At 31.7% G+C, this 24,384-nt stretch overlaps 1 protein-coding gene and 1 long non-coding RNA gene across 2 annotated transcripts; one reads left to right on the top strand and one right to left on the bottom strand.

Moving 5' to 3' along the window:
* Nucleotides 1–36: 36 nt before the first annotated feature.
* On the bottom strand, nt 37–995 carry LOC148619997 (uncharacterized). Its single transcript, XR_015921688.1, has 2 exons — nt 628–995; nt 37–361 (listed from the first exon to the last, which is right to left on the bottom strand). It is a non-coding gene; the product is annotated as an uncharacterized LOC148619997 (long non-coding RNA).
* A 6-nt stretch (nt 996–1,001) lies between these two features.
* LOC148619996 (uncharacterized) lies at nt 1,002–20,342 on the top strand. The gene is made up of 14 exons (XM_088580505.1): nt 1,002–1,759; nt 2,608–3,040; nt 3,724–3,813; nt 4,522–4,593; nt 5,279–5,337; nt 5,956–6,008; nt 6,798–6,940; nt 8,420–8,631; nt 9,194–9,317; nt 11,474–11,608; nt 12,987–13,050; nt 14,990–15,071; nt 16,248–16,355; nt 17,836–20,342. The coding sequence occupies exons 1-14, from the start codon at nt 1,638–1,640 to the stop codon at nt 17,906–17,908; spliced, it is 1,770 nt and encodes a 589-aa protein (XP_088436631.1). The 5' UTR covers nt 1,002–1,637; the 3' UTR covers nt 17,909–20,342.
* The last annotated feature ends 4,042 nt before the right edge of the window (nt 20,343–24,384 follow it).

The following is a 24,384-nucleotide window of genomic DNA, read 5'->3' as shown; positions in this document are numbered from 1 at the left end:
CCAAGTATCTTCATTTTGTTTCATTTAATATATTATTATATATATTCTATATATTATTATATATTCTAAAAGTATTTGTTTTTTTACTTACTGCTTTATAATCTCTCTTCTGTCGTCTTGACATCAACACAAAGCATAGTGGAACTTGTTTCATGGTGTCACCTTTCTGGACAAAGGCATGGATGCTGAACAGCTGAGTAAATGGCTTCTTCACCACCTTGAACGTACCGTCGAGATACCACCGTCTAGCTGTCTGGAGAAGTTCTAGCTGTTATGTTGTGGCAAACATGATGTGGCGCTTGGTACCTACGTTGATATCACCTATCAAAAAGTTGTCAGTGCTGAGGAAATCTGTGTCAATCTGTAATAGAAATAATTAATTATCAACAATTATTATAATAGAATGAAATACAAATATACAAATATATGCAGTTAATTAATAATGTAATCATAAATAATGTGTAATTATATTTTACTCTATGTACTCTTATTCCATATTTCCTGTACATTTGGGCTTAAAATTTAAAATAGTAATATTTTGTACAATAAGTGTTAGACTCACTCTGAATATTCTATTTATAAGCTGTATTATCGCATTTGAATGAATAAATATATATTTTCACATACCTCAAAGTCTAATGTGGTTGGTTCAGCTGGACGTTGTTTCTGGCGATATCTGTTTACAGCTCTCTCTACATAGCTTGGTTTGGCTAAGTTGAAGTCATCGTCTGCAATAACTTCCTGCATGGTGTCTTGCACAATGTCTGCTGCTGACCTGTAGGGGTGTTGTCTGGAATCCTGTATAGCCTGAAAAATATAACATCTTTATTGCAAATCAAACAGGTTAAGCAAATACAACAAACACATACAACAATCATCAATACATAACATGAACATCAGTATGAAAAACAGTATTTATAATATATACATAATGCATATTATATGAACAAATATGTATGCAATTGACCAGTATGGACATCATTCTCGCAACTCTTGAGATTGCTTATAATGAGTTGTCATATATGTAATTGTAGTAGCATATGGTATAAAACGTATTATATTCAATATTGACGTTGTTCGATCTTGTTTAAACCTTGACCTAATAACCAATACAAACAATACCTGTATATGACAAATCAATGACGGTTGTAATCTGCACATTAATAAAAAAGAAATAAAAGGTCTTTATGTGCTTTAAAATACCTGACCTCTGACTTAATTCTTCTTAACCAAACCAGGGTCACTGGGATGCAATGTCTATGGTTCTTGACGGAAACATTATGAATACACATTTGTTGACTAATCTTTATAAAAAAATATGCGACTTCAGTAAAATCTCAAATAATTTATCTAAATTCATTGACTAATTGGTAAAATTAAATATTTTTATTTTGCGGACGGAACGACTTTTAAAATGAGGCCGGATCGACTTGGGGCCGGAACGACTTGGGGACGGAACGACTGGAAAACAGTAATATTTCATTGGGAAATGAAACGATTATTTCCTCGAGATTTTCTGCGGATCAACCGTAATTGATTTTAATTTCATTTTTACATTCCAATATGGCGGCTATCATTGGAAACCAATGTAAACATTTTGTACGTAATCTTGAAAAAAACACTTAAAATGAGAAATAATGGATAGCAAAGTAAAGACACGAGTTACACCATCAGTTCCCTCCTCTGTTGGTCGCCAGATTGGTGTTCTACCGGTCGGAAATCCACCAGTTCGTCCTCGAAGACCAAAACCTAATACGAGGTATTGTACATGTACATAAGTTCATAACTGTTTTAGCTTATTCCTTAGGCAATATGCCTGGAGTAAAAGTAATTCCATTTGACTTTTTTATTTGCTTCCACAATACATTTGAGTGTCAGATTAATTATGTGGATGATAGCCATTACTGAGCTTGAGGACAGTGAGGTCATGACTCATGAGGCTGAGATCAACTTAATCCCTTTTGAGATTTGACGCCGGAGATATCTTTTGTTTTGACCACCAGGGCCAAATCCTGAAAGCGATTAAGATCAACTGACATGTTGTAAAAAATAACTCATGTAAACTTGTAAACATCTAAAAATCAAGCTTCATGTACTGTAAATGTATCATATTTTCATGGGGAAATAAAACTTGAGTGAGCTTGTTGCAAAGAATAGCTTTTATACAAAATGTACAAAGATGATGTACATGTATTATGAAAATTGTGTGAAATTTACTGTCTGGCCAGTAAAGATCAACTTGTTAAAGGCAACTAATTGAGTTCATAGCACTACATGTATGTCAGATACATACATGTATCCCATAGATTTCTTTGCTGACGTGAAAATGATTGGTTAGTATCACTTGTTGAAAGTGTAGAGAGAGGGGAAATATGATATTCTAGCCTTAAATAAAGCTAATTCATTATGCTTAAAACATCAGTTTAAATTTTTACATCAGTAAAAAATTTATTAAGTTAAACCGTAAAATAAAAAGTATAGAGAGAGGGGAAATATGATATTCTAGTCTTAAATAAAGCTAATTCATTATGCTTAAAACATCAGTTTAAATTTTTACATCAGTAAAAAATTTATTAAGTTAAACCGTTTGTATTATCTTGTTTTTAGTGCATATGCCCTACCATTATCTGAGTCAAGAAGAACAAAAATAAGTCCTCCTAGTCCACACAGCACAAGAAGTCAGAGACTGAGCTCGAGAGGCTTAACTCCACCGGAACCCTCATTAGTCAATGCAGTTGAAGAAGATGGGATAAAATTTGTTGATGTTCCAAACAAGAATAAACTCAGCATTCGTAGAAGACCTCCATCAGGAACTACAAAAAGAGACAGTCGTCAAACATTAGGACTAGAAAGGCAAGATCTTAATTATGTTGTTACTGTTCCTAACAGAAAGTCTAGTGGAGGAAAAAGAGCCTCAGGTGAGGCAGGGACGACAAAAGCTGGAAGCCGGCCATCATCAGGATCATTGGTAGAAGATGAGAAGGACTTGGATGAAGGGGAAGTCGTCCATCCTTACAAGACTGTATCAGAACAAGATATAGTAAGTTGAAAGTGATTGTGTAAGTTAATTACAAACAACATTTTTGTTGTAATGCTGATATAACTTTTGCACTATCAAACCCTAAACTATTCAGCATGACTCCATTAATTTTTTTTTTTTTTTTTTGGTGGGGGGGGGGTTCAAGGGTATCTTTATCATAGTTAGTCTTCAACTTCTTGTTTACATCTGCTGCTTCACTTTCTTTACAAAAATACCTTGTTGCTAATAGGTAGCATTGTGTGATTTCTTTAAAAAAAAATTTAAATATGTTTTCCGTTTAAAGAGTTGTTCTTCAATACAATTTATTTTTAAGAATCATGATATTCAACATAAACATATAAATTTGGTCATTCAGTGTTATTTTCTTGGTTCATTGGTCATTTTTATTTTTTTTTAAAGAGGGATTGTGGCATATGTTTTCAGTTTTATTGTCAAAAGAGTAATGAGGGTGCTTTGTAGAAATTCTTCATTGCCAAAAAAAAAAAAAAAATCGGTGGGTGAGAGGGCAGGTACTTTTTGTTTATATTTTATTGATATTATGATAAAAATGGGTAATAAATACATGTAACTCTCAAAATAGAGGAGGGAAAACCTGATTACTAAGCAATTATTTTTAGTTGGCCTTGCTTTTTTCTAAGTAAATTTACATTGTTTCAAAAATATGTTTTACTTTTTATTTTTAGCTGGATGCCAATGCAGAAAGTGATCCTGAGCGAATATATGAAATCAATTTGTATGCCTCTGATCTTACCAAAATTAGCAACCTGCAGAAGGTAATACATTACATGTAAACATAAAACTGTGCTCTGTTAGCATATTGATTTTTTCTGTGTGATGGACGAAAAAGCTTGAAAAATAGTTTCAAAGCATATTTTTTCCCAACATTTCACCTAATATATTTTTATATGTTTATAAATACACACATAATATCAGTAATGAAAAATACACATATCTAATGTGTCATTGCACAACAAATCAAATTTATTAATTTGCTGAAAAATCGAGAAAATCAAAATTGTGATATAATTAATGTATTAACATTCTGTGTCATATATGGTGAAGTGTTACCTTCTAGATAAATTTATTAGTATCAGTTTCATTAATCCATACAATTTTCAAATGGTTATCATGACAAATATTGTTTAGTTTGTAAAATGTGCATTTTTGCTAAAATTGTTGAAAACTTACTAAATTGCTGTTCATGCAGATCTTTAACATTCTCCTTTGCACTAGATTTGCAATGCATTCTTTATAGATCTGTTGACAACTGTTTCTTTCACTGACTAGTTTAACAGGATCTAGGATGAGGATGGATTTCTTGTGACTATAACTTTGTGTGAAATACTAACATTTATTTCAAAACTGATTCTGTAAGATATTGCTTTTTGTTGCTTTAGTGGTTGATAAAAAAAGAATGAAAAATTATAAGTTCCCAAAAAATGAAAATGTAATTAAATGTGATTTTTATTTTTATTTTGCAGTTCAAAAAACTAAGAGTGCTAGATCTGTCATGTAATTATATCACCAAAATAGAAAATCTTAAAGATAATGGGGTAAGTTACCTATCTTAATATGTGATATAAACTGTAACAGTGTATTGACATGAAATAAAAACAATATACCGATGGATCAGTGTAAAATATGAGGTTTGCTGAGCTCTTTCTCAATTTGTGCTGAATTGTTATAACATATTTTTTGTTTTGTTTTTTTTTTTTACCAATATAGAGCTATTGTTTTTGTACTGCAATCCTAATCATTTTAAATCAAGTTTAATTTTTATATGACACATTTATTACATTACTTCCCCACCAGTAGCCCTCGATAGTTATGCTACAATAAACAGGTAATGCAAGGGTAGGAAAGTTGGTGGAGCCAAAGTGTTTAATACTAACAGTAACTGTATATCATCAATAAATAAAGTGTCAATGTCAATGCTTGGATTGCTCAAGTAATGAAAAATGATGTAATGAGTTTCTTTGTTATTTAACAAGGATATAATGTAATAAATTTGGATATAAGGTTACACCCTCCTGTTTTGGGGAGCTGGTTTAAATTCTTTTATCATAAACTATTTTCATCGAGCTATAGTTATTCAGCAAGTGAAACAAATGTGCATGATTTCAAATATAAATTTCTTGAAGAATCAAGCGTATTATCATAGCCAAGACAAATTTTCTCCAAAACAATACATAATTCATGCTATTTATAATAATATCTTTTGTTGGTCTTCCACTGCAGGATATAAGGGAGCTAAAATTATATGGAAACAGAATACAACAGATAGAAAATATTAATGGGTATAGTATGCAGTTTAACTTCTAAATCCTCAGTTTTTATTTTTGTTCTTCAGCAGTAACTTTATTATTATTGTATACATCTTGAATTTAACTAGGAAGTAAAATGAGTGATATTGGAATTTCAAATTTTATTGTGATATGGCACATCAAAGAAAATCTACTTGTATGCCAATTATATGTACATAATTTTTCAAGTACTTTTTCTAAAGGCAACATGTAAGAGTAATCAAGGTCAACTAAGATTGGAGCTGAAATCAAAAGAACATATTCTAAGGACACAGACCAGACAGGGAAAACAGACATACACAACAAAGAACATGTAATAACAAAAAAACACCACTCCATTAAAAACTGGGAACATGGACCATGTTCACCAGTACTGAGTAGGGTAAGCATCCTCTGCTTTTTTAGAAACACCTGCCGAGTTGCTCATGAAATGTCATATCCGTGGTAGATGAAAGTGGACAGGAAAACAATGATAGGGTGAACAAATCTGTTCTCATCGTTCAGATGGATACACCATAGCAATCTGCAGGTTTGAGATGACACTCATAAAACTTCTGTAGTGATAACTCTGTAGGGTAAATATGTAAATATCATAACTTATAAATTTTTCAGTTTACGAGAACTTAGCAACCTACAGCTTCAACATAATAAAATTAGGACAGTTGGTAAGAATAATATTGAAGTTAATTCTTATATTATTTAAAAAAATGGTTAGAAAATGTCAGAGAAGGTCTACGTAAGACTGTGGCACTACATATTACAGTATAAATAGTTTACAAACATTAATGTATGTGTACATTAAATTAGGTTTTCCCACATTATCGCATTTTAAGAATGCTTGTTTTTGTTTTATTATACTTTGCCATACTTCTACCTTACCACACGAAATGATGAGGTATAATGTTGTGTGTCTGTCTGTCTGTTCATCCATTGATGGTTTCCAGATGATATATTGAGAATGAATCAAAGAATTGTTTTTGAAACTTTGCATAGTTGTTAAGGACCATAAGATACATATTTAAATTAATTAACAGCAACATCTAAATTACAATTTTCAAGACCATTTTGAACATTTTGCCATTCCCTTTTTTTTCACCAGTATGTGGCATGGTTCATTTGTATCATTTAATGTTCCAATAATGCCCTATTTTTGCAAAATACATCTCATGCAAAAACTTAAATATTTAGCCATTAAAATTTTTTGGTCCTTGTCTGATCAAGGTCATTATTTTGGAAACCCAATTAGGGAGAGATAGATGGAAAAATAGTAATCCTATAAATATCATCTCTTGTTAAACAATTCTCCCTAAAATATTATAAACTTGCTATTTAAAGGCTTGTTAAATTTTTTGTCATATGTAATAACTTGAGGTAATCAAGCCATATAGAGTTCAAACTCATTGTTAATCCTTTATAGTGTAAGTCTATAAAGAATTTGATTTACTTTTTATTAGGAAAAAGTTTAAATCAGTGTACGAAAATCAAGACACTAAACCTGTGTTCTAATCATCTGATGAAGATAGAATCTCCAGAACTATCATGCTGTTCACAAATGACTGTTCTTGATGTTAGCTGTAATATGATGGATAGTTTAGCTGTGAGTATAACTCTGACCTTTAGACTTTAGAAAAGAGAACGGAAATGGTGAAACACAACAACTGCACCAGCATATAATCTAATTACTTAATAGTAAATAAATGTACTAGCAGAGATCAGTGAAAAGTCTCATCAAGTGTAAACACACCTTAAAGTAAGCTCTGAAAGGGCCCCACAACAAAAGTAATAAAATCCATGGTAACAAAATGATGAGCTATGTAAGTTTTTATAAGGCATTAACCACCCCCTTTTAATGTAAGGTAAACAATGAGCAGAAACAACAAAAAAACACACCATAAAATTCACTCAATAATACATTCAGTTTTCTCCTTGGAATACTTAACATATACCATATAGTCAAAATGAGATATCCACTCAAAAGAACCCTGGTATTTAGCACATTTTCAAGAAGAGATTTATTGTTGTTTGTCTGTCTGTCCCTAAGTTAATGATCATTATATCAACTCTGGTCCAAATCTGTGAAACAGCCGTCCAGCAACAGTAAGAAATTAACAAAACTGCCTAATTTTAAAAAAAAACAGCTTAAGGTGCTATTTACTCAGCAAGTAGAGTTGATTTTTTTGTGTGACTGTATGTTAGTGTGTATTACTAGTATTGAATTTTTCGTATTTGTTTACTTGTGAGGACGTCAGGGAAGATTAGTGTATTTACTAACTGTGTTACCCTCTTCAAATAAATTATTATTTTTATTATCATTTTTATTATTAATATTGTTTATTATTATTATTATTATTATTATTATTATTATTATTATTATTATTATTATTATTTATAATATTTTATAGTGTTTTGTACATCCTGAATCTGCATATTGAATTGTATTGGCTCTGATTTGGTCATTTTATCTACTCTTTGGAAAACTAGACATTACGGAAATTGTGATACAAACTAGTGATATGAAAAACTCACTGGGTTTCTTTAAAATCTGATTTGTGGAAGGCAACCTAGTAATATTTCTTAAATTGTTTTTGAGTAATTACTGGTGACACCATTGGCAGATATTCGTTTGAATTTCTGCCATGACAGACACCAAATCTCAAGCAGCCGAATATTCCAAAGGAATTATAGACAAGAAGGTTTCATAACTCGTGAAAGTTAAAATATTATTCATTGTTTCACTTTTACTCATTATGAAACCTATAAGAATTGTTTCTAGGATTCATTAAATGCATTTGAGCAAAAGAAATAGAGTGACAGAAAAATTTTGGTGTGCTGCTATCAGTTTATCTATTTGTCATACTATAAATCAAAAATGCTTTTAACGATCTTGATAACTATTTGACATAAAGTTTGTCCTCATGAAAAGAAAGAGCCTTCTTTTTTCATTCATTGTGCTTCATGTGCTTTAGCATGGCTATTTAATTTATAAATCACTGAAAAAAAATTATATTATTTGTTGATTTTCTGTATTGCTTCCAGTTGACAAATAACTAAAATACTTTTTTATTTTTTGTTCTAGTTTGTGAATTACTTGTCAAATTTAGAAGAACTAAATGCCAGTGGAAATAGAATTAAGACTGTAGATTTTAGTAGATGTAAAAAAATACAAGACATTGATTTATCAGGAAATGAAATAAAAGATGTTAGTGGTTTGAAGGGCCTCGTGAATCTACAGTCACTGAATATTTCTAATAATAGGATAACAACCGTAAAACCCATTGGTAAACTGAAGTAAGTGAACAATAACTTTCAATTTTTTCTCTCACAATGATGGTCTCTGGGTAGCGTGCTTGCCTTGAGTGTTGGAAGTTGTTGATTGAATCCTTGGCTGAGTCACATTTGAAATTGGTAGTCACAGCTTCTCCACCAAGTTTGCAGTATAAGAGAGGATGGAGTGATGACTAGTTTGCTCAGAGTCAGATGTCCCAGTATGGTTGCATGCCTACCTGTGGGTGTTGCTTCTGTGAGCAAGCACAATAGTGATGCCGCTCAGCATATCAAACTAGTACAAAGCAGGCTCTGTTTGATAGGTCAATTGTTCTTGTCCTGAAATTCATGGAATATCTGCCACCTGCCACAGGACATAATTACATCATAATCAATCAATCAGTTTTTTTTTTTTTTTTTTTTTTTTTTTTGAGAAACACAAAAAGTTAAAACAGGTCACTTCAAAATGAACTTTCATATAACATTATACATCTTTTTTACCACTGTTGCTTGATAGGGTATTAGAATGTGTATTTAGAGTAGTTACACCTTTATATAATGTTCCATAAATGTTCATCTTTTACAGATCACTAAAGGATTTACATGCATCGGATAATCACATATCAGAAATGTCGTATTTCTCCACATCTTTCCCACAATTAGAGATCCTAAATCTTAGTAGGAATCGTATTGTCTCTTTTGAAGAGGTGGTAAGTACCAGGAAACTATCATAAACTGAAAAAGAAAGTTTAAAATATCTATCTATCTATCTATCTATCTATCTATCTATCTATCTATCTAACTATCTATCTATCTATCTATCTATCTATCGATCTATCTATCTATCTATCTATCAATCAATCGATCGATCGATCTGTCTATCAATCTATCTATCTTTCTTTCCATCTTTCTATCTATCGATCTATCTATCTATCTATCTATCGATCAATCGATCAATCTGTCTATCTATCTATCTATTTATCTATCTAATTTGAGAAATTTTGAGATTGTTCATTGAAGATCCTGCTGAGAGTTGATTGCAAATGCCAAATTATGTTTCCAGAGAAAGTCTGCATATTATGAGTTTTTGACTGGTTGTAATTGACATAATTTTTTGTTATCTTTATCATTAATTGGACATGAAAAATATTTATTTCTATGATAAATTTCAATATGCTGGAAAAAAGATGCTCTGCATCTATCAATCTATCAATTTATCTATCTATTGATCTATCCATCTATCTATCTATATATCTATTGATCTGTCGAACTATCTATCGATCCATTGATCTATCGATCTATCTATCGATCCATTGATCTATCGATCTATCTATCGATCTATCTATTTATCGAACAATTGATCTATCTATCTATCTATCTATCTATCTATCTAACTATCTATCTGGAAAAAAGATGCTCTGCATGATCTTGACCATCACAAACTATGTTAAACATTGAAAAATTGAATCATCGCGATCCACAACTTTGAGGAAAGAATTCATTGATTGAATATATAATAATTTTAATTCAAAAGCTAGTGATAGCTTTGAAATCTTTCACAGTAATAGGAAGCACATAGTCAGCTCAATAGAATTGTGTATGTGAAAATAACATTCTTGAGATAGTTTCCAGTGATTGTTATCAGCCAAACTGGATAGTGTTAGTAAGCCAAAAAAGCCTGAAAAAAAGTTTTGCAGCAAGAAAATAAGAAATTGTCAGTACCAATAAATGAATCTTAATTCCAATATTTCTATCTTTGAAAATATACTCTTATCTGAAAGCATATCCTTCGTGTTTTATCTGCTTCATAAGATATTCAAGGAAAAATTCAGAAAAGTTGCATATACACACACATCTTTCTCCACTGTTTCACTTGCTATTTAAGAACCTAACCTGCCTTTGAAAATATACAGATAGGATTGTGTTACCGGTATTCAAAGAGAAGCATAGCTTTTCTAAGATAGAAAAAGCAATATCTTTTTTTTTCATTTTTTGCAAAGCTGTTAGTTGCATCAGTGTGATGTGAATTTGTTCATGTCCCAAGTGGAGTGTAAATATTCCTGTCATCCATGGAAAGTGTTTTAATTTGGAATTTATATATTTAATAAAACTTAAAAGGATATGTACACATAGTTGAAGCTGCTCAAATGGTAAAAAAATGAAGAATGTAGAGCTTCATTTCTATGCAATGTACATGCCTACAATATTAATCAATTATGGACTTTTAATAAAGTCAATACATTATATATGGACCTGTTCAGATTATATTGACTAAGAATGAAGTCTATATATCTAGCAGGTCCACATATAACTATTGAATAAGTGAAAGTCCTTTATTCATATATTACATTTGTAGATAATGTATTTTCTTTTTGTCTGCGGCGCTTCCGCCATGATCAGCTGAGAGTAATTACGGAACGGAACAGTTTATATCCTGATCTAAATTTAGAAGTATATCATCATTATACATATAAATAGAAACATAGTGTCAATATATTTAAAAAATGAAACAAGGCTTCATATACATATCCTTTGCATCACATGATCATAATAACCAATGAACAAAGGCTTCATATACATATCCTTTGCATCACATGATCAAAATAACCAATGAACAAAGGAGACAGTTACACCATATGAAATATATATTTATATTTATACTATAGTATGAACTGATCCAACTGTAAAAAATAAGATTAAACTTGTTTTATTTTTCTGAATGTAAGAACATTTTAAAAATATTACCAAGTACATAAATGGCCAAATTTATTTTTATTTCTTTCCAAGGATATATTTATTTGTAAATATGGTTTCATATGTGTATTTTGTACTAAACATTATTTTACATTTCTTTATTTCATTGTAGTGTTCTTTGAACAGTTTGGAAGAGCTTTCTGAATTGTTTATATCTGGTAACCCATTCTCTAATGATGATGGTGTAAATATATCTTACATGGCAGAGATACAGGCTGAGTTCCCTAATCTGGATATCTTAGATGGGGTAGGTACCATACCTAATGCTAAATTAGGCAATAACAATATTCTCTAGTAAGTTTTGGAGACATCAGTTGCTGATTAGAAGTGGCGAATTGAGTTTACTGGCAACAAGTAAGTAGAGCCTGTAAACATGTATTTACTACCCTCATATCTAGATGATAAATCTTCAAATAATTCAGTGAACCACATTCCAAAGCAACTGTCAAATATATCTGGGACAATAACAGTTAAAAATCTTAAAGAGTAAATCTCCACATGCATAAAAAAAGACAATCAAAGAATTGACACCCAGAAATTTACTATCAACTGTCAAATTAATCTGTGAAAATACCAGTAAAAAAGCTAAAAGAATAACTCTGTGCATGCATAAAAAAAGACAGTAAATCGAGGAATTAACGCTCTGAAATTTACAGTGTTATCCAAAGAAATTCCACATTTCTACAAATTGCAGCTTTTGAATGACCTTTTTAATAACCCTTGTCGTGCTACATCCGGACCTGTTCAGGATTGGACCATGTTCCGCTTTATTGGTTCTGGCAGTGTAAATCTGAGTTTAGGAAAGCGCAATTTGTGACCATCTGCAAGCTGCATGACTGTGCCTTAAAATTTAGGCTATCTGATATAGAGTTTGATGCACAGGATAAATGTGCTTTGGTTCCTGATTTGTTTCCGTTGAACCCCACAGGTAGCAAATAATGACCAGAAAGGGACAAAAATGACCATTTTCGAGTCACAAACCCATTTTCATGTGCAGCACGACAAGGGTAAATGAAAATTAGGAAATTATTGCATGTACATGTGTATCTATTGTTGCTGTGTTGTCACTTTAAAACAAAATACAGTAGAGCATGTGACAATGTGAGCCCTACACAGAATGAAGAGAAGAGAAGAACCATTCTATACCAAACCCTATATAATTTGAAATCCTCAAGCTCTATGCAGTGGCAGACATTCATTTCCTCTCTTACTAACTGCTGCTGACAGGCCTTTCATAATTCTTTAGCATTATTCAAATCATACCCTTTTAGACAATTGGATAATGTCGCATAAAATCATTCAATCTTTCCTGATGTTGCAAGATTCTTGCATTTTCTGAGAAGGCTGGCTGCAGCATCTATAGTGAATTTCAAACGTCAAAAGCTCTTTGGAGCTTGTCCAGTATGTAGAGTGAATTTCTAACTTTAGATGCTGTTCAGAGCTGGTGAAATCTTGTCTTAACCCGACACTTTTAAAGGTCCTTTGTCTAAACTGAACCAATTTTCAAGTCAAATAAAGATTTCGGCTTGGTAATTGTGTGAACAAGTAAAAGACAAAATGTTTGCTATAAGTTAAGTTTGCATCTGATTATTTATATTTTTCTCAGTGAAGAAAATTTATTTTAGGCTCACATGAAAAGACCAGCTCACAAGGGTGCCCCTTTGATGAGACCAATGTCAGCATCTTCTAGTAAGTATGAATTAATTCAGTTATCATTACAAAGAAGATTATTTTGCATTCATTATTGGTTCGTTTTTGTTAACCCTTATATGTCATACAGAATACAGTGTACTGTCCAGGAAAATAGATCATGAAATATGAAACATGAACATAAAAACTATACTTCTATCTGCAAATTCAAATATCCATGTACCATTAAGAAATAAATCGCAGAAACTCAATTTTATCATTGTTTTAACATGGGCTGCAAGGCTGTAGTCAGAGGGGTCAACAGGTGAAAAAAAAACCTTTGATTTACATCTTAACCTATAATTAAAGAGAAATCATACCAGATAATCAAGTAAAATTGCTTATCAGTTCGCACCCCTATTCAGAAAACCTGGCTATGGCCCTGAGCTGGCCATTTATGCCACATTATTTTATTCTTTTTGACAGTGAGTGGTTAAATATTGACACGAATGGTCAGCATGTGGTAAAACAATAATAAAATGGAGTTTCTGTAATTATATTGATTCTAATTGGATTAGTTTTTAGTATTTTTTAAAATAGACACAGTCTGTGTGGCACGAAATGGCAACTATTTTGTTATTTTGTCAGTAAAGTTCGTTTAAATTTATGTTTAAGTTTGGAAATAAGACTGTCATACATCTATAACATTGTTCATATGTTTTTTTTTTGCAAAGTTTTAAATGGCTGTAGTCTAAAGAGCTTTGTAGCTTAGAACAAGTATCTTAAAAGCATCACAGTGAGCCAGGGATTGAATTTCAGAATTTTTTCCAGTAGCTGAATTTTCCAAGTACTGAAAATTTACACTGGCTAAAGGTTTAGGTTCGGGAAGGACCTATTTTGGCCCCGGTTTTCAACGTTTTTGAAAGATTTGTTTTGGTCTATACTAGTTAGTTTATTTGAAAGGATAATGGTTGTAGTAAATACATCTTAGCCAATTTTGGTGATATCATGAATGTTTTTGACATAATAGCAGTCAAAATCAACACAGTATTAGTGAAATCTTCAATTTTGTTGCAATTTTGCACATATTTTTCAATGGTTTCTGCTTAAAACGGAAGTGGTCGCATCAGTGTTTATCCAAAATATTGACATATATGTTGCATCTCACAGTACTACACAATATACAGTCCCTGAACCGATCCGTGCAACAGTTTGACGGATCGATGACCGTTGACTGATTGATCGCTGACGGATCGATGACCGGTGACTGATCTGATCGCAGTTTTGTTATGTAAAATAACAAATGAATCATTAAAAATAAAACAAATTTATGAAAAAAGAATAGATTGATGTTCAAATTTATTCCATAATGTAAATATGTGTAAAATTGACAGAGAAAACACTGGAAACTGTAAAATATATTGACCGCTCTCTGGTCACGTGTTGCGATCACCGGTTTGATAGGTTGTTTTGACAGATTGATGGTTGATCGTAAAATGATCGGTGATCGATGACCGATCACAATTTTTGTTGCACGAATCGGTTCAGGTACTGTATATAAAGATCAGGAATAGACATGCATGCAGCCACACTGGTTTTTCACAAAAACTGTCAAAAATATGCTGAAATATTGAGATTTTATTGATGTTTCATCATGTAGGCAATTTTGTTGGTGCTACAATGACGAGACGCATTTCTGTTTTGGCCTGAATCTTATTGAACTAGCTGGTGTAAACTTCATGTGTACAAAATGGATTTAATCTTTATTTTGAATAATTTCAAACTTAGGGGCCAGAATTGGCCATAAGCAAACCTTCTCCTTTTAAGTTTTTTTTTTTTGTTATTTCTGGACTTTACCTATATGACATACAGAATTCCACTAGCAAATTTTAGCAAGTGGAAATAATTTCTACTAGCAAAATTGAATTTCAGCCTGCATTTAGCAAGTATTTCCCCTTAAATTCGATCACTGTGAGCTAGTAGTTGTCTTGTTTTACAGTTATAACTGTGAGGCAGGTAGAAACTCAGATGAGGCAGATGGACAGTGAAATGAAAAATTTTGAGGAGGACATCAGTAAAAGGTAATTCACTGACATGAGTTAAAGTATTAAAAATTGGCCAATTGCAAAGAGGTATTACCCACAAAATTACATTTTACATAGAGTAACTCTCATTTTGTAAAACAGCATTTAAAAAGGGACAATCAACATTACCACTGTCGGATAAATGTCATGTTACACGTGTATAATATAGTTATTCTGATTATGCAATTAAATCTGACTAAACCATACGCCTGTCCAAACCAGAAACCTGTCTAAACCAGACACTTGACTAAACCAGACACATGTCTAAACTGATTGCATCCTCTGGTCAGAATCGAGTTCAGTTTAGATCAATTTTAATGTACTTATTTTTGTCAAATAAGTTTATGGAAGACAAAAGCTTATTGCAACTGCACATATCAGAAACTGACTTATGTTCGTTGTATTTCACCATATCTATTCTTATTTTAAAGTACAGCTTAAAATTAGGTCCAGTCAAACAAAATTCTATTCTCTGTCATATATGAACAGAAAAATGTCTTTCATAAATCAATTAGGTAGCAGGCTTTATAAAAATCAGGCAGTAGGTGATTCAAGCATGTCAAAAACCCTAATAAAATTTTACAGTAGGTGATTCATGCATGTCTAAAACCCACTTAAAATCATACAGTAGGTGATTCATGCATGTCAAAAACCCACCTAAAATCAGACAGGAAGTGATTCATGCATGTCAAAAACCCGCCTAAAATCAGACAGAATGTGATTCATGCATGTCAAAACCCAACCTATTCCAGTTTTATTTCTTGTTCAGAAGCAGTTTTGATCACATAATCAGTCTTAGTTTTTCATTTGGTTGTTGCGCTTTTGAGATAAAAATTCTATAGATTGTACATGTGTTTGGCACTTTACAAATGTTATTATTTTGGATTTTGCTTCATTTAGTTGATTTTAGTGGGAGATAAATGTATGATTTTCTAAAAAGTGCAAATCTGAATACAGAAATAGTTATTACCATGTGAAATTATAGCATATGTAGACTAAAAAAGCATTGTTTGTTTGGTGAGTTTTTCTTGACCATGAATCACTTTACCATTGGTAGTGTCTGAATTTTATGTGGACTGGTACATAAAACATTCCTATGTGTCTTCCTAAAAAAAACGAAATGTTTTTTTTTGTATGTTTTGAATCTAATATTTATACAATGCTTATTTTCAGATTTGAAATGTTAAGAGCTACATTAGACAAGCTTCCATCAGAGGCTCCAGATTCCAGTCGGTCATCTAGAAGTGTTTCACAGTCCTTTAACTTTACCAAGACTTCAAGGTAAAGAAAAATTTCATGCATCTAACTATGCTGATAATTTAAGACTTTGAAATCTAAGACCTCCTAGGGTAGATTCCAAGTTCCCAAACAAGATTCTGATAAATCTTACCTAAAGATGTCCGAGATTTCCTAGCCTTGCATTTTCTAGGGGTGTTTGCTTCTTTTTCTCATTTGTAAAATTAATTTTGTGATTATTATGCCAATCTAGAAGGTTGTGCGTGTCAAAATGTTTTTGACTTCACATGATGTCATAAAATGTTTTTTTGCGACCTCACAAGCATCACATGTTTTATCAGTGTGTATCTCTTATGGCTAAACATAGGAATATGCTTGTCTCTTTACTGAGAAAAAGTTAATCAATATAGAAATGTGGGTTCTTCTTTAAGTTGGAGTGATTTAAATTATTTGTCTACTTTAAATAGCATAACTTGATATTTAACATGTGAGCACAAGTGAGCATATCAAATATAAATTTTACTATCAAGAGTGAAAATTAAATCTTTTTAATCAAGTTAAATTAGTTTTTGTATTTTCTATTCAAATTTCTTATCTCCTGACTGCTGTTAGGAAGACAGAATCGCTTCTCTAGTGACTTATTATATATAGCAGATGATTAGATGACGAGATTTTATTTTGACTCCAACAAAGTAGTTTTGTTTATGATGGTATGCACAAAAATCACAACTTTTGTGTACATTGTCAATATTCCAAACAAACAAATAAAAAGACATCAGAAAAACAAAATATTTAACCCCAGTTTGTCACAAACTACATATCAACACTCTTGATAGTTAAATTTTTATTTTAAAAAGCTTGGCAAATCTCACATTTCAAACTTAAAATTAAGCTATCTCGAGTGTAAAATTGTTGTTAAACACTAGATGCAATGTAAAATTTTTAATTTTAGCCTTAAAAATTGAAGAAAATTAAGAAAATATGAAACTGTGGAAAATGGTTCAGTAAAACTAAATCAGTCACTGAGCATTAGAAAGAGACAGATTAATTCCATGTGAATTTGTGGTGTATAGTTGAGAAAAGGGAATAAATATGTATCATACAACTGGGAAATGGTATAAAGGGAATGTTCTATCATAAATGATAAGAATGGAAATTTTACACATTTTCGATGTAGCTTTATTTGATATTTGATTTAGGAAAAAAACAGTTCACTATTACAGTTCATTAAGTTATTATATATGGATATTTATATATGGTGATTTTCTGTCTATTTGTCTTCCTCTACCACTTTTAAGGGCTCATTTTGCCTCTTTGGGTTTGTATGCAAAGTTGTTCCTATTTCTCTATTGTGATAAGTATATGGCCATCTCAACCAGAAATCTTTCAAGATTTTTTTTTTGGGTATGATTGATATCACTTGTTACAACATGAAGCACTTATTCTGGTCTTAAAATTACAAATTTTGTAAAATTATCTAGTAATTTCTTTAAGTTCATCTTATGAAAATTATTTTCTTTTTCAGCCATTCCAGAATCAGAGATGCTTTGAAATTTGCATCTGAAGCCACAGAGGATAAAGATGATGTAGTGACTTGATTATATTTAGTGCCATTTCTACTAGTTTTCTGTGCTCAAAATCATTTGTTTTATAGGGCTCTAATGGTGTAAACTTCCTTTTCTATCATTCTAGGCATACATTATACCATATACCATATATAGGTAAAAATTTATCTCAAATTGTAAAGGAAAAATGGTGTATGGTAAATAGTACTTTGTCAAAGGTAATCAGGGCATGTGGAATTTAAGGATTGGTTTTTAATTTTAAAAAATATCAAAATTTTAAAATTGGAAAGTTTACACCACCTGAAAACTGTAATTTAGAGTTCTATCACTGTTTATATTTCTTTACATCTGGCGAATTTTGTGAATTTTATTGACAACAGTGATTGATAAACATATTATGATTAAATTGATTATCACTATCGCCCTACATTGAAAAGATGGGTGAAAATAAGTGTATGTAAATACCTTGAAACCTGTCTAAATAGAACTCCTATAGGATGGGAGAGTTTGTTTTGTTTAGGAAGGTGTTCAGTTAGAGTAAGTTCAAAGGGTATTGAAATTGATATGAAGGGACCAAATAAGAAATCTGGCTTGAACTTTATTCAGGGGTTGGTTTAGATAAGTTTCTTTGTTTATTCATATATATCATTCCTTTTGTAGTTTATTTTGGTACCTCTTGTCTGGTTTTCTGTATTTACATTCCCACTTTACCCTGTGTACTTACATTCCTACTTTACCCTATCTATGTACATTCCCTTTTTACCCTATCTATGTACATTCCTACTTTACCCTGTCTATATACATTCCTACTTTACCCTGTCTATGTACATTCCCACTTTACCCTGTATATTTTCAATACTCCCAGAAAAAAAATATGTGGCATTACTACCACTGTGTATACTGTTAAAACCTTAACATTATTCACTGTACCTGTAAAATTATTTTCAACATTATATTTACCAAAGTTGTTTAATTGTTTTCAAAATAATCAATCAGTACTATAGACATATTATATTTTCTTAGGTATTTGATTTTTCTTATGTTTGCAGGACATAAATAACAACCCAGAAAGTTTTTTTTCATTTTTTTAACTACCAAATATAGCTAAAACTACATTATGTTACTATTAAAAATGCTTCAGAGAACAAATCTGCATAGTTTCAGTGCATTTATAAAAGAAAAAAAAAGCCTTTGTGGAATTATTAAATTTCAAATGCCATTGTATCAACTTTCTGTAGTATCAGTATCAGGTTAAACAAGCTTCTGAAATACTGAGACTATGACGTTTTTGAGTCTCATCACGTGTTAGTGCTGTTACAGTAAAAAAATGAAATGGACTTATTCCTCAATCTCCTATAACATCTTTTATTGAAATAAAAATACATGACAAATGTTAAAATACAAAAGCTTAATCATATCTAGATTTAGTGCTTTTCAAAATATATTCTCTGGAACAGCCTTAACATTATTGCATTCAAGAAAACTTTGAAATGTATGCCATTGCACAGGTTTATTACTATGTACTAAAATCAGATTAAAATGTGAAACGTGTGCATCATAAGCATATGTTTTAACAAATAAAATAATTTATAAACACTCATGTGTATGTATTACTTATTTCGTTAAAAAAACTATGTTTTATGTACAAATGAACAATAAGTTTCTCTGTTGTTTGCTGTAAAGTCTATTTTTGAATAGTGTTTCAGTTGTACGGTTACTGCTAGTGATTGTTAAATTGTAAATGTGGGTCAGTTGTTATTATATAGTTATTTCATTAACAAATTGAAGATCCGTCCAACTTTGAGTATCAAGTGTGTATCAGCTTGAAGTTTGTGCATGTGAGTGAATGAGAAGTTATTTTTGTTAAGGTTTTATTTTTTCTTATTTATTTCTTTTTATTACAAGAAATATGAATTAGAAAGAAATTAATTTGTTCAAAGCATCTAATTTTATGCCTCCTCCACTCCACAAGTGGGTGGTATATTGGAATAATCTTGTTCATCTATTCACCATTCCACCCATTCGACCTATTTTTCTGTCACCATTACCTCTGCTGTTAGTGTATTTTAAGCGAGGTTTGCTATTGTCCAATATCAACATCCTTTTGTGTTGGACTGGGTTATTTTGTTATTTTTCACTATATTGAAGGATGATGAAAAAATTTTGTCACATATCTTGAACCCCGCTCGATAAAATGATTTCAAATTTGGTGTGTGGCTTTACATAAATGAGTTGATATGTTATAAATGATTTTGGTTTTTGTCTGCTGTCTACTTGTTGGGAAGTATCTAGCATGACATTACGTGCAACTTCATGTTGTTATTTGTCAAAATAGAACCATTCCTTGAAAAAAAATAAATGTATGGTTTCTATTTTTTACAGCATGTACTTCAATAACATTTATTGAAATAATTATGTATTTGTTTTTTTACACAGTTGCAATAAATTGCAGTTGTACACCACCCGACTTGTAGTTTTATTTGCATCCCAATTTTGCCTGGTATTTTACCATATTTCATATGAAATTATAATTGTGTTTGCCTTTAATTGTAAAAACTGATTTTTTTTAATTATTCATCAACTCAAATTTGGACCTGTCAGATTGCTTTGGATCTAATTTGAGGATAAATTAATGATTTGAGGAAATTCGGTATTTGTGATTTTGTTATAAAATCCACACAAGAGTTGTTGCATACATTATCGTACGGTAAATACTACCTTGTCTTACACAAGTATAGTCTTCATGTTATAATTTGGGAAGGATCTAGATAGGTCAATATAAATTCAACATTTATAAGAAGAAATACAATGGGAATTTTGATTTAACCTAATTCAGTCAAACTAATAATCTATCGAAATTTCTCTCCCAAAATGTATAAAATACAATCAGGAAAAATCAAATGATACTAAAAAAATATAATGAATCTGCATTAATCACTAATACACCTATTACAATATATATTATATTGAACCCACCTTTTATTTTGAAATCTCTATACAAAGTCAGGATCATTGCAGTGGTTTCCAACTTTACAGTTTTCACTTAAGAATTGGCTGTGATAAGAATGTTGTCTATTGAAAAATAACATAAATTTACCATGTGCATATTCTTTATTGCGCGAAGTGCAATAAAGCAAATATGCACATGGGAAATTGGCTATTTTTCAATAGACAAAAATTTTTTTATAGCCAATTCTTATAAATTAATTTTAAAACGTATTTTTATTTTTAAACATGAGAAAAATAGCTCTGAATTTAACTGAATAGGGGGGTGTCAATATTTTTTCTATCCATTGATCTCAAATTAATTTACTCTGATATAACCATTTGTTATGCGGACTTTCCTTTTGAATACTGCCTAGATTTTTACCATTTCGGTAATTATGTTACTAACCATTTATTTGCTACTCGTAATGAAATTCACAAGTATATGACTAAAACTTGGTCATCACAATTCATTTACTGCAACAGAATTATAAATAAAATGTCAATTGAATAACTGTATGCTAAGAGACTTTTAGTAAGAGAAGTTTCATTTTTCAATAATTAAATTTCAGACATAATACGCTTTTTGATTGGATAAAAAATAAATAGTGTCCTTCACTTCATAGAACAAATTTTGAAATGTGACTGCAACGTCATCTTTTTTGCTGATGTATTCCTTAAATGTTGATACTAAAATTGAAATTATAAGGAATGCCTGTTATATTTTTTTTTCGGTCTATTTGAAATAACCTCATTGCCCGTGGTACACATTTGAAATTTACATGCTGCTCAGATTATTTAGTGTGTACCATGTAATTACGGTTATTTCCTCATAGATCAAACATATAACTGTCATTCCTTAATTACACTATACACATGCCAAGTACAAGTTGTAGTTTTGTACATGTTACACCATGTACACACATTCTGTACATATTATAATGTGTATGACCCCAAAAAAAAACAAGTTTTAACACGTACATTATTTTTTCCCTGTATATGTTATAACATGTACAAAAAATGCCAAAAGATGATTAATTTTAACTTACACAATATTTTCAAAATTACTTTAAACTTTATTCATGTTTATTGACTAAACAACAAAAAAAACATATGTTTAATAATACATTAATGATTTATTTACTTATTGCTGCAAGTTGTTGACATATGACACCTTGAATTCCACAGCAATTTCATTTTTCTGCAATTACTCCTTCCACCCTTACAGTTTTTTTTCTTACAAATAGAGTGCGGGTGTTCCTGTCTTCCACTCAATAATATTTTACTATCAATCTCTTTCACACACCAGACGCACCAAGTGAAGCATTGGAAAGACCTTCAAACTGGTTCCGACCCATATACCCGTTACTTTTTCCAGCCTTATTTTAGCTTATATGACCCACGTTCATTTACCTCAAGTATGAAGCCATTTATATTTCTAACGTCAGATGGACCTTTATCTACATACGGCATTGGTAATATTACAATATCATAAATGTCGAGGACAGTAAGGGTTCTCCTTGTGTGTGTGTGTGTGTCAATCCGACCTTTGAATTGGTTCCAAACAGTGCCTTATATGGTAACCCTCTGTCGGGGATTGCCGCTCATTGTACTTACGTCATGTCCTTGTGACGTTCATAACGTGTCAGTACCAGTACAAGTAAGAAAGCAGCCTGACGTCTTTTTTTTTCATTTATACTCAAGTTTATACTGTCCGATTCAAACCATCCTACGATACCCTCCAATCACACGATTGTATGGGCGGTTCCTTCGCAAACCTATGGAATCGCAAAGAGTAATCAAGGGAACCAATGTTATAGCGGTAATCAAAAGAATGTAATCCAGGGACAAAGACCAGACATGGAAAACAGACATTCACAACAAAGAACATAAAGTAACTAAAATCATACATACAAAGTAACAAAAGTTTAATGAGCAACTCGGACTCCACTAAAAACTGGGAGCATGGACCAGGTGCACCGGTAGGGTAAGCGTCCTCTGCTTTTCTAGAAACTCCCGCAGAGTTGCTCATAAAAAGTCAAGTCCGGGGTAGACAAACGAGGAATGGAAAACTATGACCCGTTGAATACATCAGTTTTAACGATCCACGAGTTCATGATGACGACCATAAAACTTCTGTAGTGATGACTTCAATCTTGTAACAACATAACCCTGTTCCAGAAGCCTATTTGTTAGAGTTCTAGCGCGATACAAAAAGTCAGCGTAGTTTCGGCAAGCTCTGCATAACATATGAGTTGTGATATGAACACTCCATACGCAGGTGCCGAAGGGATGTTGCCACAGATGGAAGGAAAGTTAACAATTCTGAATGAAAAGTCATCACGTTTGTCGTAAAGTTTGGTCAATAGTTTTCCTTTATCATCGATTTCTAAGTGTAGGTCAAGATATGAGGCTGACTTCACAGTGTCTGTAGTATCCTTTATCTCAAGTTCTTTTGGGTAGATGCGATGTATCAAATCCCCGAAATTAGGATTGTTTAAAGATAATACGTCATCTATATAGCGGAAACTGAGATTGAAGGATCTAGCCAAACGATATTCTTTCTTTCTGATCAGATCAGCTATAAAGTCAACCTCATAAGAGTGAAGGAATAGGTCAGCAAGTAAAGGAGCACAATTTGTTCCCATTGGAATGCCGACCGTTTGTTGAAAAACACGTCCTCCACACTGGACAAATATGTTGTCGATTAAAAATTCCCGCATTTTGTAAACATCTTCCTCTGTATATTTGGAAGATGACTTGGAATTATTTCTTACAAAGTATGAGGAATCTCTACCAAGAACTATATATTTGTAACTAGGTGTACCATCTTTTTTGGAAAAACAACGATGTATAATGTTTTTAAGTCGGAATTTTAACTGAGTATGAGGAATAGAAGTATACAGTGTTGAAAAATCACAGGTTTTAATGCTATTTTATTCAGATAATAGTCTTGAACTGATTGTCTCCAAAAGATCTTTCGAATTTTTCAGGATCCACATTGAATTAATACCACTACGGGAGTAACAAGTGTTGTGGTAGGACTGTAGACCTTCTTTGACTGTTGTGAGTATAGAAGTTTTGAAAGAGGTTTGGTGGTACATTTTGCAGATCCAGCTATGAAACGTTGTTTGTATGGATTCTTGTGAAGTTTAGGAATCCAGTACATAGACGGTAAATCACAATCATCGTCTTTGGTAGAGAGACCAAAAGACGATAGCACAGATTTATGTTTTCCACAATCTCTTCTTTGAAGAGAGTGGTAGCAGTGTAGGTCCTATTACTGCTATTATTTTCTACGTCTACCTCTGATAATAAACCTTCGGAGTTATTTTTTCTAATCATGCAACAAGCATTTTTTTACGCCAGAGTTGTTAAGATCAGGACACATACTTTGAAGTTCTTTTATATGAAAATTAACAGGGCTCCGAACATTAGAGGCTCCTTCTGTTGTAGTTTTTGTTTTTCAAAGGACGCAACATTCTGAATTTAGTAATAGCCTATGTAATTCAAAACCCTTTTAA

Source organism: Perna viridis, chromosome 4 (assembly GCF_037379345.1).
Source record: "Perna viridis isolate PV_CMFRI_1.1 ecotype Kerala chromosome 4, ASM3737934v1, whole genome shotgun sequence".
Taxonomy (NCBI): Eukaryota; Metazoa; Mollusca; class Bivalvia; order Mytilida; family Mytilidae; genus Perna; species Perna viridis.
Note: the sequence above shows the minus strand (reverse complement) of the source record. Positions and strands in the feature narration are given on the sequence as shown.

Bases quoted from the DNA above. Each gene is read 5' to 3' on its own strand.
- LOC148619996 (XM_088580505.1), top strand. From the start codon at position 1,638: ATGGATAGCAAAGTAAAGACACGAGTTACACCATCAGTTCCCTCCTCT. The intron at 6,009-6,797 runs GTAAGAATAATA...ACTTTTTATTAG, and splicing joins TAATAAAATTAGGACAGTTG to GAAAAAGTTTAAATCAGTGT. The intron at 6,941-8,419 runs GTGAGTATAACT...TTTTTGTTCTAG, and splicing joins ATATGATGGATAGTTTAGCT to TTTGTGAATTACTTGTCAAA.